General features: G+C 32.8%; 1 protein-coding gene across 2 annotated transcripts in view; it reads right to left on the bottom strand.

The window, feature by feature from the left end:
* Positions 1-1,415: 1,415 nt before the first annotated feature.
* Positions 1,416-14,129, bottom strand: part of LOC143048006 (pyridine nucleotide-disulfide oxidoreductase domain-containing protein 1-like) — an 85,901-nt gene continuing 73,187 nt past the window's right edge. For both annotated transcript variants that reach the window (XM_076221423.1, XM_076221424.1), the window contains exons 11-14: positions 13,901-14,023; positions 10,796-10,933; positions 4,332-4,404; positions 1,416-1,609 (exon numbers count right to left, since the gene is read on the bottom strand). In XM_076221423.1, coding sequence (XP_076077538.1) covers positions 1,434-1,609; positions 4,332-4,404; positions 10,796-10,933; positions 13,901-14,023 — 510 coding nt within the window. In that variant the 3' untranslated portion in view covers positions 1,416-1,433. The remainder of the gene's footprint in view (positions 1,610-4,331; positions 4,405-10,795; positions 10,934-13,900; positions 14,024-14,129) is intronic.

Raw genomic sequence — 14,129 nt, 5'->3', positions numbered from 1 at the left:
TTTTGTGGAGGAAAATAGTGTCAAAGAACCTTGGCCCCTTCAGTAGAAAAACTGAAAATCCTTGTCAGTTCAGATTGGAGTGGAACACACCTGCCTTAAGTGGGATTTGAACCCATAACCTCAGTGTTGATAGCCTAATGTAACAGTAGTTGGAATACTAAGAACAATCAGCCACCTAAGTGACCTAGGCCCTACACAGTTCCTAATATTATTATATAGATGTTTATGATTGTCATAATATAAAAATAAGAAGATGTGGTATGATTGCCTTTGAGACAAATATCCACCAGAATTAAAAGAAAAAGGATGAAAACAACTATAGGCCAGGGCACAGCCTTCAAAAGTGAGTTAAATCCATACCATATAGTATGCTTAAAACAAATATGGCAGACAGCAACCAATGATCACCAGTTCAGAGTCCAGATTTAGACAGGCATGTTACAGGTTTAAACATGTTTGAGATCTCTCAATCCTCCCCTAACCTGTGGCAGTGGTGTAACAACACATCAACAAACTGTAATTAAAAAGTTACCCAAAAAAGGCATATTACACCCTTTTATACATCGTTATGAAGGTTTTTAATCAGAAGTCTGCAGAATATGGTTTTTGAGGATATCCTTATGTGTGTAAATATTGTAGATGATATGTCTGTTAAATTTGATGGTAAAAGCCTTTTTACTCTAGGAATTTATTTTTGTACAGCAAAATTTATAAGTGAATGTTTATTCCCATTGAATGAACTCCATACAGACCAAAAGTTATAATTGTATCTATTCAATGAGACACTTTAATTTGTAAAATTTTGAATGGCCCTGGGGGGGGGGGGGGGGGGGCTGGGCTACTTCTATACTTTTAAAATTGATAGGGGTTCCACTGAGGTTGTTACCCCATCCTTTTCATATAATTTAGATTTTAAAAATTTATACTTTTACATATATTGTGTAGGTAAAAATGTAACCTTTTCAATACTTTGGGTTTTATGTGGTGAGTAATGGTCTGTAATATAAGAGTGGAATACCAAAGTGCCATAGAGAAAAAATGGTTGATATAAACAGTTGGGGACACCAAGAAAGATGACAGACAAAGAAGTTATGGGAACTTTATTGAACTTATCATATATTTCTGATAAGTTATCTCGACCTATTCATATATTTTCAAGCTCAAAATGTGACCTATTCCAGCAGCACGTCCTATCACCTTGTATATAGGAAGTGCCCCAAAAAGTAAACACCAACTGATTCTGGGAAAGTTTTTTTTCTTTTACAAAATAGAGTTTTATATGGAAAAGGGCTTCAATAGATACTGGCCACTAGTAATATCTCCCCTAAACCATCTCTAAGGAAACAAACCCAAGATTCTTCAGTCCTAAATGGTAATGGTCTGTAGTCAAGATGAACATAGATAAAAACAACAAATATATTTAGCATAAAATTTTAATCAAAGAAATCTTCTAAGTCAATATTGGGTTCCAATAAATGTTCTTTGAATGGGGTCAGATCAATTTGGTTTAGGATTAAATTTTCAAATGTCTCTTCCAAATCTGTTTCACCAATCAAAATAGCTCCCTGTAAGCGGCCATTTTGTAACACTACTTTAATGTACTCCAAATCTGTAAATAGAAAAGACAAAAAATAGTTTCATAAATGGTGGTAGAATCTAGACAAACCATGGCACAGTATCATGATGAATAACATTGTGTGTACATAACAGTAAAGTTTCTGATGACGGTGAATTTTTGCTTGTAATCCATAATTGATTGTACGAAAAACTGATGTAAATTCAGTTTTTCGTACAAAGTAGTATAACCACATTTGATTGAAGGTATCTTTTTCTGTTTTTCTTGTGTCTAATTTTTCTTTCCATTTCTTTGTTAATGTACATTTCATATTTTACTGCACCATATGTCGGCTCGGTATAAGTTGTTTTTTAAAAGATGATGTAGCCTGTCCATTTCAAAGCTTATCTATCTCAATAATATCACATGACATTTACATGTAGTAACTAAAAGTTTATCAAGTGTATCTTACAAAACAATTTTGAAAAAGCTCGTTATTTATAATATAATTTTTTTCTCATAAGGAAACAAAATCTGCATTAAAGAGAATTAAATATGTACCAAGAAACACTGTCACCTCTTACAAAGAAATGGGCATTGGTGGGAGGATGTCAATTAAAGCACAAACAATAACCTTGACCCTTGACCTTTCATCTGTCATTATGGTCATGATATCATCAAAACAAAGGCTTAATTAATAGAACCATTCCTCAAACTTCTACATAAATATATCTTCCTGAATACACTGCTAATTAATGACATAATTTATCAAATTTTCCACAACAATGTTTTTCTTTTCACAATTTTTACATAATTAATTTAAATCCTGATTAAAATCAAGTATGACGAAATGACGAGATATATTGTTATGAAAAGTGCCAAATGTCATCTTCAATAACTTTGTTGTTTGACTTGCAGGGTGAAAATAATAATTAAAGAGTTAGCCAGTACCTCTCTCTTACTTTATTTTTATTAATTTTTTTTTGTATATGATAATTTGTAGATTACTAAAAATAGAACTAAGGGTCCTATTTAGTAGAGCTTCCTAACACACTATAACATTATTTCAATTAATGTCTTTTTTCTTAAACATGTAATGCCATTAGGTATCATTAACCTTGACATCTAACCTTGGTATCACTAGTACATCTTATACCATGTACCTGAGATTTGCAACTTAAACGAGAAGCAATACCAGTAATACATGAAAAAGAACTATTTTTTAATGCATGTTTCCAATCTCATTGCCAAGCACCTGCAAGAGAGTTTGGATATGCAAGTGCTGAGTTGTCTGGGTTTGATCTCATATTACACACATCATGTGCTACTTAGGATCAATAAAATATTGTCTGCATAAAATGTCATACCATGGTTAATGTCACCTCAATTTTTTTTTTAAATAGAGAGTTCCATTTGTTGCAATGTCTGTAAGAAAGACAAGGCATACAGATGCATAAATATTGTCACACAAATTGAATTTTTCACACTCCAAACTAAACACTTCAGTTTCTCTTGAAAATAATTTCAAACAGGTCAAAATAGTGTGATTTATTATCAAACTGTCCTAAACAAAGAATACCCAAGGCATAACGTTGTTTTTATTTAAGGATACACATATTGTCCTTCAGATTACGAAAAGGCAAATTAGTATCCAGTGGGAAACCAGGTTGAAATAGAACAAAAGAATCGAAGCTCTTTGTTAGAGAAGGCGATAAATGCTCACTGTAATGTTTACTATAGTGACACAAATTTTAAAAGTTAATAGAAACAAATAAAATGACAATTTTCTTCTCAATTACGAAGTGTTTTATTTTAAAAACACCATTTGCATAAGTTTTCAATTGATCTAGTACATAGTTAGGCAGAACAATTAGATATCAAGTCTACGACATGGGTATCTTCCAAGTTGTATGTAGAAAATGCATAACCTCCGATTAAAAAAAAAAATTACAACGGACGGAAAACATATCAATCTATTAGTTCAGTAATTTTCGTGTCTGCCCTTCCATTATGTGACTCGAAAAAAATTCCAAAAAATGGGTAACAATTGTATCGAAAAGAGAAAATCGAGTGCACCTTTGTATGTTAGGGCATGTTTGAGTTGTATATTTTGTCTTGATATCGTACAAAGAAAGAATATTTCATACATCGTCTCGTTTCAGATTCTATCATATTTATATATCAAAGCTACAGGTTGACTTTATAACATAAAAAAATCACAGTACTAAAAGATGAAATATATGGGTCAAGTGAAATACCTATCTAATGAATCACAAAAACAGAGTAGGTGTGTTCGAATAGCTATTTTTTTACTAAAAGTACTTGACGACAGTCTTTCAAGTTGGATGATGAAAATGCATATCTTCGAAAAATTTTAATTTTTTGTGTGTGATAAATAGGGTTTAAAATCTTCAACCACTAAAAAAATCTAGTCTGCCCTTCCACGAAATATTTAATTAGATTTTTTTTAAATGTTTATGAATTTTCGAAAATTCCATCTAACAACCGATCAGACAATAGTTTTAAGTTGAATCATTGAAGACACGATCATTAACTGATGCTCATTAGCTAGTTGATACATTTGTCTTTTAAAATACAACTGACATATAAGGATCATAATGGTGCAATGTGGATAAATTTATCGGTTTTCAAGAGAAAAATTGGCAGCGCGTCATCCCTACAATGGCTTCCATTTCTACGATTGTGAAAATGAACTGGCGTAATGGGGAGATAATTTTGACAAAGTAGAATCCTGACTGGTATCAACTTATCTCACCTTTGGTTACTCGTAATAACAGTTCATAATCATTGCCTAATCCCTGGGCATTAAATCTCCCTAACAAAATAACCTGCAAAATAAAATAAACCAGATGCTCCGCAGGGCGTAGCTTTATACGACCGCAGAGGTTGAACCCTGAACGGTTGGGGCAAGTATGGACACAACATTCAAGCTGGATTCAGCTCTAAATTTGGATTGTGATTAAATAGTTGACACAGCATAGGTTTCTGACACAGAATGAATGTGTTCTAATGAACTTAAAATTTTTGTTTTCTCTTAGAGCAATTCACTATGCTGTTGAATATTAATCCTCTCAAAACAAGAATGTGTCCTCAGTACACGAATGCCCCACTCGCACTATCATTTTTCATGTTCAGTGGACCGTGAAATTGGGGTAAAAACTCTAATTTGGCATTAAAATTAGAAAGATCATATCATAGGGGACATGTGTACTAAGTTTGAAGTCGATTGGACTTAAACTTCATCAAAAACTACCTTGACCAAAAACTTTAACCTGAAGCGGGACAGACAGACGGAAGAACGGACGGACGAACGAACGGACAGACGGACGGACGGACGGACGCACAGACCAGAAAACATAATGCCCCTCTACTATCGTAGGTGGGGCATAAAAATGTTTGAAGAAATTTTCTTTTTTATTTATGAAATTTCAAATGAGAAAAATTGAACCCAATTTTTTTAATCACATCCCCCTTTCCCTTATTCCAAAACTAATCTCAATTAAAATTTCTAATGGAGTTTGCAACAATAACTACTCATTTAAATACATCATAAAATATTAAGATGTAAAAAAAACTGCTTATCACTGAATGTTATTTATTATAATTTATCAGTTGGTAGTAAAAAGTGAATATACATTGTATATTGTATATAACAAAGATTTAAGTTGATTCTGGACAAAGAAAGATAACTCCAATTAAAAAAAAAATCTTGCTATTGCACAATATTTTGCAATTAGATATTTCTTGCTTACTATTCTGGACAAAGAAAGATAACTCTAATTAAAAAAAAATTTGCTATTTCACAATATTGTGCAATTAGATATTTCTTGCCATTGCGCAATACTGTGCAATTGAAAAGACTTGCTATTGCACAATACTTAATATAATAATTTTAGATCCTGATTTGGACCAACTTGAAAACTGGGCCCATAATAAAAAATCTAAGTACATTTTTGGATTCAGCATATCAAAGAACCCCAAGATTTCAATTTTTGTTGAAATCAGACTAAGTTTAATTTTGGACCCTTTGGACTTTAGTGTAGACCAATTTGAAAACAGGACCAAAACTGAAGAATCTACATACACAGTTAGATTTGGTATATCAAAGAACCCCATTTATTCAATTTTTGATGAAATCAAACAAAGTTTAATTTTGGACCCTGATTTGGACCAACTTGAAAACTGGGCCAATAATCAAGAATCTAAGAACATTTTTAGATTCAGCATATCAAAGAACCTAACTGATTCATTTTTTGTCAAAATCAAACTAAGTTTAATTTTGGACCCTTTGGACCTTAATGTAGACCAATTTGAAAACGGGACCAAAAGTTAAGAATCTACATACACAGTCATGACAGTTAGATTCGGCATATCAAAGAACCCCAATTATTCAATTTTGATGAAATCAAACAAAGTTTAATTTTGGACCCTTTGGGCCCCTTATTCTGTTGGGACCAAAACTCCCAAAATCAATACCAACCTTCCTTTTATGGTCATAAACCTTGTGTTTAAATTTCATAGATTTCTATTTACTTATACTAACGTTATGGTGCGAAAACCAAGAAAAATGCTTATTTGGGTCCCTTTTTGGCCCCTAATTCCTAAACTGTTGGGACCTAAACTCCCAAAATCAATACCAACCTTCCTTTTGTAGTCATTAACATTGTGTTTAAATTTCATTGATTTCTATTTACTTAAACTAAAGTTATTGTGCGAAAACCAAGAATAATGCTTATTTGGGCCCTTTTTTGGCCCCTAATTCCTAAACTGTTGAAACCTAAACTCCCAAAATCAATCCCAACCGTTCTTTTGTGGTCATAAACCTTGTGTCAAAATTTCATAGATTTCTATTAACTTAAACTAAAGTTATAGTGCGAAAACCAAGAAAATGCTTATTTGGGCCCTTTTTGGCCCCTAATTCCTAAAATGTTGGGACCAAAACTCCCAAAATCAATACCAACCTTCCTTTTGTGGTCATAAACCTTGTGTTAAAATTTCATAGATTTCCATTCACTTTTACTAAAGTTAGAGTGCGAAAACTAAAAGTATTCGGACGCCGGACGACGACGACGACGACGACGACGACGACGACGACAACGACGACGACGCCGACACCAACGTGATAGCAATATACAACGAAAAATTTTTCAAATTTTGCGGTCGTATAAAAAGTTAGACAAGAGTGCACACGCTGAAATGTCTCGCCTTCTATACTAATCATTGATATTATGTTGATAGTCCTAAGTATAAAGTTAAGCTTTATAACAACTGTCACATAAACTTAACATTAACCAAGATAACTAAACAAAGACCAATGAACCTTGAAAATGAGGTCAAGGTCAGATGAACCATGCCAGGCAGACATGTACAGCTAACAATGCTTCTATACAACATATATAGTTGACCTATTACTTATAGTTTAAGAAAAATAGACCAAAACACAAAAACTCAACACTGTGCAATGAACCGTGAAAATGAGGTCACGGTCAAATAAAACCTGCGCGACTGACATAAAGATCATAAAATATTTCCATACACCAAATATAGTTGACCTATAGCATAGAGTATTAGATAAAAAGACCAAAACTCAAAAACTTAACATTGACCACTGAACCATGAAAATGAGGTCAAGGTCACATGACATCTGCCCGCTAGACATGTACACCTTACAATCATTCCATACAACAAATATAGTAGACCTATTGCATATAGTATGAGAAAAACAGACCAAAAAACAAAAATTTAACTATAACCACTGAACCATGAAAATGAGGTCAAGGTCAGATGACACCTGCCTGTTGGACATGTACACCTTACAGTCCTTCCATACACCGAATATACTAGCCCTATTGCTTATAGTATCTGAGATATGGACTTGACCACCAAAACTTAACCTTGTTCACTGATCCATGAAATGAGGTCGAGGTCAAGTGAAAACTGTCTGACAGACATGAGGACCTTGCAAGGTATGCACATATGAAATATAGTTATCCTATTACTTATAATAAGAGAGAATTCAACATTACAAACAATTTGAACTTTTTTTTCAAGTGGTCACTGAACCATGAAAATGAGGTCAAGGACATTGGACATGTGACTGACAGAAACTTTGTAACATGAGGCATCTATATACAAAGTATGAAGCATCCAGGTCTTCCACCTTCTAAAATAAAAAGCTTTTAAGAAGTTAGCTAACACCGCCGCCGCCGCCGCCGCCGCCGGATCACTATCCCTATGTCGAGCTTTCTGCAACAAAAGTTGCAGGCTCGACAAAAACCCATCCACAGGGCACATCTTGATACATTCACAGAGGTCAAACAGTTTGGGCAGGTATAGATGCAACATTCAAGATTGATACAGCTCTAAACCAGGTGCTCCGCAGGGCACAGCTTTATACGACCGCAGAGGTCGATCCCTGAACAGTTGGGGCAGGTATGGACAAAACATTTAAGCGTGATACAGCTCTGAATTTGGATTGTGATCAAATTTTTGACATTATATGGGTTTTTTACACAAAACAAATGTCAAGCCACTCCATCATCTTCATCATCTCAATTCAAATTTTAAATGGACTTTGCAACCATAAACACTCATTTAAATACATCAGAAAATTATAAAAATAGAAAATGACATGATAGTCATGTCTGGCAAATTTCCAACATACATTATCTAAAAACATTTTAGAAAAGATAAGGAAAAAAAGCTTCATCAGCAACATTTTATATTGGCAAATTTCCAATGAAGTTATTTACATAAAGTTATTGGCAAATAAAAATAGAAAATGACATCATAGTCATGTCTGGCAAATTTCCAACATATATTATCTAAAAATATTTTAGATAAGATAAGGGAAAAAAAACTTCATCAGCAACATTTTATATTGGCAAATTTCCAATGAAGTTATTTACATAAAGTTATTGGCAAATAAAAATAGAAAATGACATCATAGTCATGTCTGGCAAATGTCCAACATACATTATCTAAAAACATTTTAGATAAGATAAGGAAAAAAAGCTTCATCAGCAACATTTTATATTGGCAAATTTCCAATGAAGTTATTTACATAAAGTTATTGGCAAATAAAAATAGAAAATGACATCATAGTCATGTCTGGCAAATTTCCAACATATATTATCAACTACTATTCTATACAAAGAAAGATAACTCCAATTGAAAATTAATTGCTATTGCACAATATTGTGCAATTAGATATTTCTTGCTATTGTGCAATACTGTGCAATTGAAAATTTCTTGCTATTGCACAATACTTGATATGGAATCCTGATTTGGACCAACTTGAAAACTGGACCCATAATCAAAAATCAAAGTACATGTTTAGATAAAGCATATCAAATAAGCCCAAGAATTTAATTTTTGTTAAAATCAAACTTAGTTTAATTTTGGACCCTTTGGACCTTAATGTAGACCAATTTGAAAACTGGACCAAAAATTAAGAATCTACATACACAGTTAGATTTGGCATATCAAAGAACCCATTTATTCAATTTTTGATGAAATCAAACAAAGTTTAATTTTGGACCCCCATTTGGACCAACTTGAAAACTAGGCCAATAATTAAAAATCTAAGTACATTTTTAAATTCAGCATATCAAAGAACCCCAAGGATTCAATTTTTGTTAAAATCAAACTAAGTTTAGTTTTGGACCCTTTGGACCTTAATGTAGACCAATTTGAAAACGGGACCAAAAATTAAGAATCTACATACATAGTTAGATTCGGCATATCAAAGAACCCCAATTATTCAATTTTTGATGAAATCACACAAAGTTCAATTTTGGACCCTTTGGGCCCCTTATTCCTAAACTGTTGGGACCAAAACTCCAAAAATCAATCCCAACCTTCCTTTTGTGGTCATAAACCTTGTGTTTAAATTTCATTGATTTCTATTTACTTATACTAAAGTTATTGTGCAAAAACCAAGAATAATGCTTATTTGGGCCCTTTTTTGGCCCTTAATTCCTAAACTGTTGGAACCAAAACTCCCAAAGACAATCTCAAACGTCCTTTTGTGGTCATAAACCTTGTGTCAAAATTTCATAGATTTCTATTCACTTAAACTAAAGTTATAGTGCGAAAACCAAGAAAATGCTTATTTGGGCCCTTTTTGGCCCCTAATTCCTAAAATGTTGGGACCAAAACTCCCAAAATCAATCCCAACCTTCCTTTTGTGGTCATAAACCTTGTGTTAAAATTTCATTGATTTCTATTCACTTTTACTAAAGTTAGAGTGCGAAAACTAAAAGTATTCGGACGACGACGACGACGCAAGACGATGCAGGACGACGACGACGACGCCAACGTGATAGCAATATACGACCAAAAAATTAAAATTTTTGCGGTCGTATAAAAACGGTAAAGTCATTGATACAGCTTAGGTTTCTGACACAGTATTAGCGTGGTCCAAAACTTAAATTTGAAATTGGAAAATTACTTTTTACGTTCCAACATGCAAAATCTAAATACATGGTTAGAATCAGCATATCAAAGATTTCAGAGGAATTCAATTTTTGATGAAATGAAACAAAGTTCAATTTTGGACCCTTTTGACCTCAATATGGACCAATTTGAAAATGGTTGGGCTTTAAGCCCTAAAAATAATCAATTACAATCTTCTTACTTAGGTATGGAACCATGTGTTATAATTTCATAGAGATCCTTGGCTTGTACTCAAGTTATTGTCAAGAAACCATAAAATCCTTGTTTTTCGCCCCATTTTGCCTAAATGGTTAGGGCCATAACCCCAAAATCAATTTCTACCTTTCTGTTTTTTTTGAGGAATGGATATTGATGAAATTTTACACATTAGAAAAGCACTAAATGAGGTGTTATTGAAGAAAAAGTAACATGTTAAAGGGGAGATAATCTAACTTAATTTTTTCAATATACCTGTACCAACAGTATTGTGGGTTGGAGGGTATCCTTTTATGACTTCACTCACAATTCATGTTTCATAAGCCACAGAATGCAACTCTCCATCTTGATCTCTAAAAGCTTATACCTTGGAAATTACAGCTGACTAACATCCACTTCATTTGATCTTAGGTAGATAGTGTGACATTGGCAATCATACCACATCTCCTTATATTTATAATGTATTGAATGGTTATTAGCTTAATGTTATTGCTTTTGTTTCAGAATCAATAAAGATGATGTGTACATTGCATAGATATATTAAAGTAATTTTTTTTTATAAATTACCTTGTAATTAAAAAAATTTGTACAATGGGCAAAAAGTTCAAAGCAGAAATCTAATTGGATGTCCTCCTTTTGATCGTCTGCTACCATACACATTGCAGAGTATACACCCATCTGTCTGGCTTGTGACCACAGTTTCATCTAAAACAGAAAGTTATCCTGTGAAACTAGACACATGGGAAATTATAGAGCTTATGATTTGATACATGTATATTATTATTATCGCCAATGTTTTAAAATAGCTGACAAAACTGCTAGACCTATTATTTCAGGAATGACTGTAATTTTTTTGGTGGCTATGAAGAAATAAAATTAAAAATATGGTGCACACTAGTTAACATTAAAGTGTGGACCACATTTTTGATGTTATTTCTTCATAGACAGAAAAAAATATTAGTCATTCCTTATAATTCAATTCTAAATTCCAATTTAAGCAGGAGTACAGCATGAAAAGCGTTGACGTTATTTCACATAACATGGAGAAGGTTCACTCAAGGGTTAAAATTGGCCCTAAATTTTTTGATGTTTTTTAATTCAGGCCCAAAAATTACAAATTTCACATAGAAATACTTGTGGTAATAGTATTTAGAAAAAGATATATATTTTTGGCACCTTCCTTGAAACATTATGAAGTTATTACCCCTTCAATAAACATTTGGATTTTAAGGTCAATTTTGGTATTTTTTTTCATAATTTTAATTGTTTTTTGCATAATAAACCTTGGCCTCCATCCAGGATCCGAAAAGTTTTTATATTAATAAATTCTATATAAAATTGGAATCTTTTGGTTTCAAAACATTTTGGATCGTAGGTGGAGGCCAAGGTGTTTCTAAAGCTTTTAGGTCTGAAAATAGCACAAAATCATCATATTTTGACAAGTCAAAATGTCAAAAATGGGCTTACTTTGGAGAATTTTGTGAACTATTATGAAAAGAACTGATTTATTTAGCATCAAGGCTTTTGAAATAGACCCATTTATGAACCAAATTTTGATCTTTTTGGTGTTTTATGATAAAGTTGATATTTTCGGCAATTTTGTGCTATAAGTGATTCTTTTCCTTTATGCCTATGAGCTGATAGACAAAACACTGTACCCCAATCAGAAGACACATAACATCCAAAGACAGTATTATTTATTTTTCAACAAAATACTTGAAATGCAGGGGAATACAATTGTGTATCCCTCAGTTATAACTTATTTTATAGTTCAAAATGAAAAATGGGATTTAACACAAGTTTTACAATTTAGTAACCTCTTCTCAAAGTTTATTCCTTATGTTACTGTAGCAACTCTTTTGACATACAAACTTCTTAAACAGGACTCCGGAATGAAATCTTGTTTAAAGGGATTAAAATAAGTTGACAATAAACATCAGTCCTAATTTTTATTCTATATTAAATATGTAACACTCAGAAACGTGTCCTTCCCCCCAAACGTGTCCGATACTCCCAAACGTGTCCACATCGAGTCACTGAACTGCAAAACATGTCTAGTTGTAAAAAGGGCGTCAAAGCGTGTCATTTGTATTATTTAAACGCCTAAACGTGTCCATTTTTTAATAAACACCCAAACGTGCCCAATCCGTCAAACGTGCCCAATCCCCCAAACTTGTCCTATAATATAAAGGGAACTAAAAGATTGTTACACTGATATTCCGTAAAAATAAAACTGTCCTTTTCCGCTCCAAAAAAAATATAATTTAATTCCGAGTTACGATTAGTGTAGATACCTAAAAACCGTAAAGTGTAAATTCTTATAATTGTACACAATTCATTTAGGCCTAATCCCAAATTCCCGGAATAATTAAGGTACAATCCAAGAGTTCCGGCAAATATTCTTCTGCATCTCATTATATAACGTATCCAAAGTATGTTGTCGTCCTGTCCATGCATGAACTATTTGCCACTGGACGTAATGTCTCTTGTTTGCGTGTATTTAAGTGATGCTCGAAACTAAAAGTTCATAATAAAAAACCTTACTACCAGTTTATAAGTTTTAGAGCTTTTTTTTTCCATTTTTTTGAGAGAATCAAATAGTTTCTTAGTGAAGTTTTAAAAAAAATCGGTCTTTACTGGCTCTTTAGATTTTTAAGTTTAACTAAGGTTTATCCCGAATAATCGTAAACAAATTTAGGCCCAATCCTAAATCCCCGGTATGATAATAAAACTTATGTATAGTATTTATTGTTAATATGATATCGTTCAAATAATGCATGAAATATTTGACACTGGACTTATGACTCTTGTTTGTATGTCTTCACTTTAGTAGTGATGCTGGAAATCTAAAATTTATTAAAATACCTGATAACCAGTTTATGGTTCGAATATCTTTTAAAATATCAGAACTTTTGAAATCCTACCGTGCAGTATTCGCGGATTACAGCTGATTTCCTAATGCTTGCAAAGTAAAACTTTGTTTGACTTGCTTGCTTTGTTTGTGTAATTGTTAATAAAAGCTTTGTAAATAAGACTGACATCTTTAAACAATATGCATAGGCATAGTTTAACCTGAATATATTATATTTGAATTTAATTTGGTGTTATCCTATGGTAAACGTTTAATCCAAATGAACTAGAATTGTTTGTACATGTTTGTGCGCTCTAAACGAGTATAATACTTGCTGGACTATAAGCAATTTCAGTCAAAAGTCGATTTATATGTTACAGATTAAATTTGCAATAACAACCGGCATTGAACCAACTAATACTAATAAATGATCATTTCATCAACTGTGTCCCCCATTATAGAATTGCCGTAAACATTATTGATTTTATTCATGTATTAGCACTAAAAGACGTGAGACGTCCTGGCGTTAAATAGTGGACACGTTTTGGCGAATAACAATTATCGGACACGTTTGGGGAATATTGGATATTACGGACATGTTTAGGGAGAATAGACACGTTTGGGGGAATCGGACACGTTTGGGGGACAAGACACATTTGGGAGTGTTACAAATATGTTAAAGTATTTGTTATCTCCCTTATATAGAAATTCTGAAATTCATAATACACTTCTTGCAATAGATAAGAAAAGAGTTCTAAGGACAAAGAATCAAAGAAAATATCATATTTTGCGTTTCAATATATCTTTCACAAACCCCTTACCTGAAACCAGTGTTGTGATAGTTCCCATGACACTGTGCAGATGTCACCTGCTGCATAAACATCTTGAACTGTCGTCTGCATGTGATCATTTACCTTGAGTCCTCCATCTTCAGCTATTGAAAACTAAAAATAAATTTGACAAAATTGAAAATTGAAATGAGGAATGTGTCAAAGTGACAAAAACCCGACCATAGAGTAAAAAAACAACAGCTAAAGTGACAAAAACCCG

This window comes from Mytilus galloprovincialis, chromosome 10, assembly GCF_965363235.1.
Source record: "Mytilus galloprovincialis chromosome 10, xbMytGall1.hap1.1, whole genome shotgun sequence".
Taxonomy (NCBI): Eukaryota; Metazoa; Mollusca; class Bivalvia; order Mytilida; family Mytilidae; genus Mytilus; species Mytilus galloprovincialis.
This window is presented reverse-complemented; position numbering and strand designations above follow the sequence as displayed.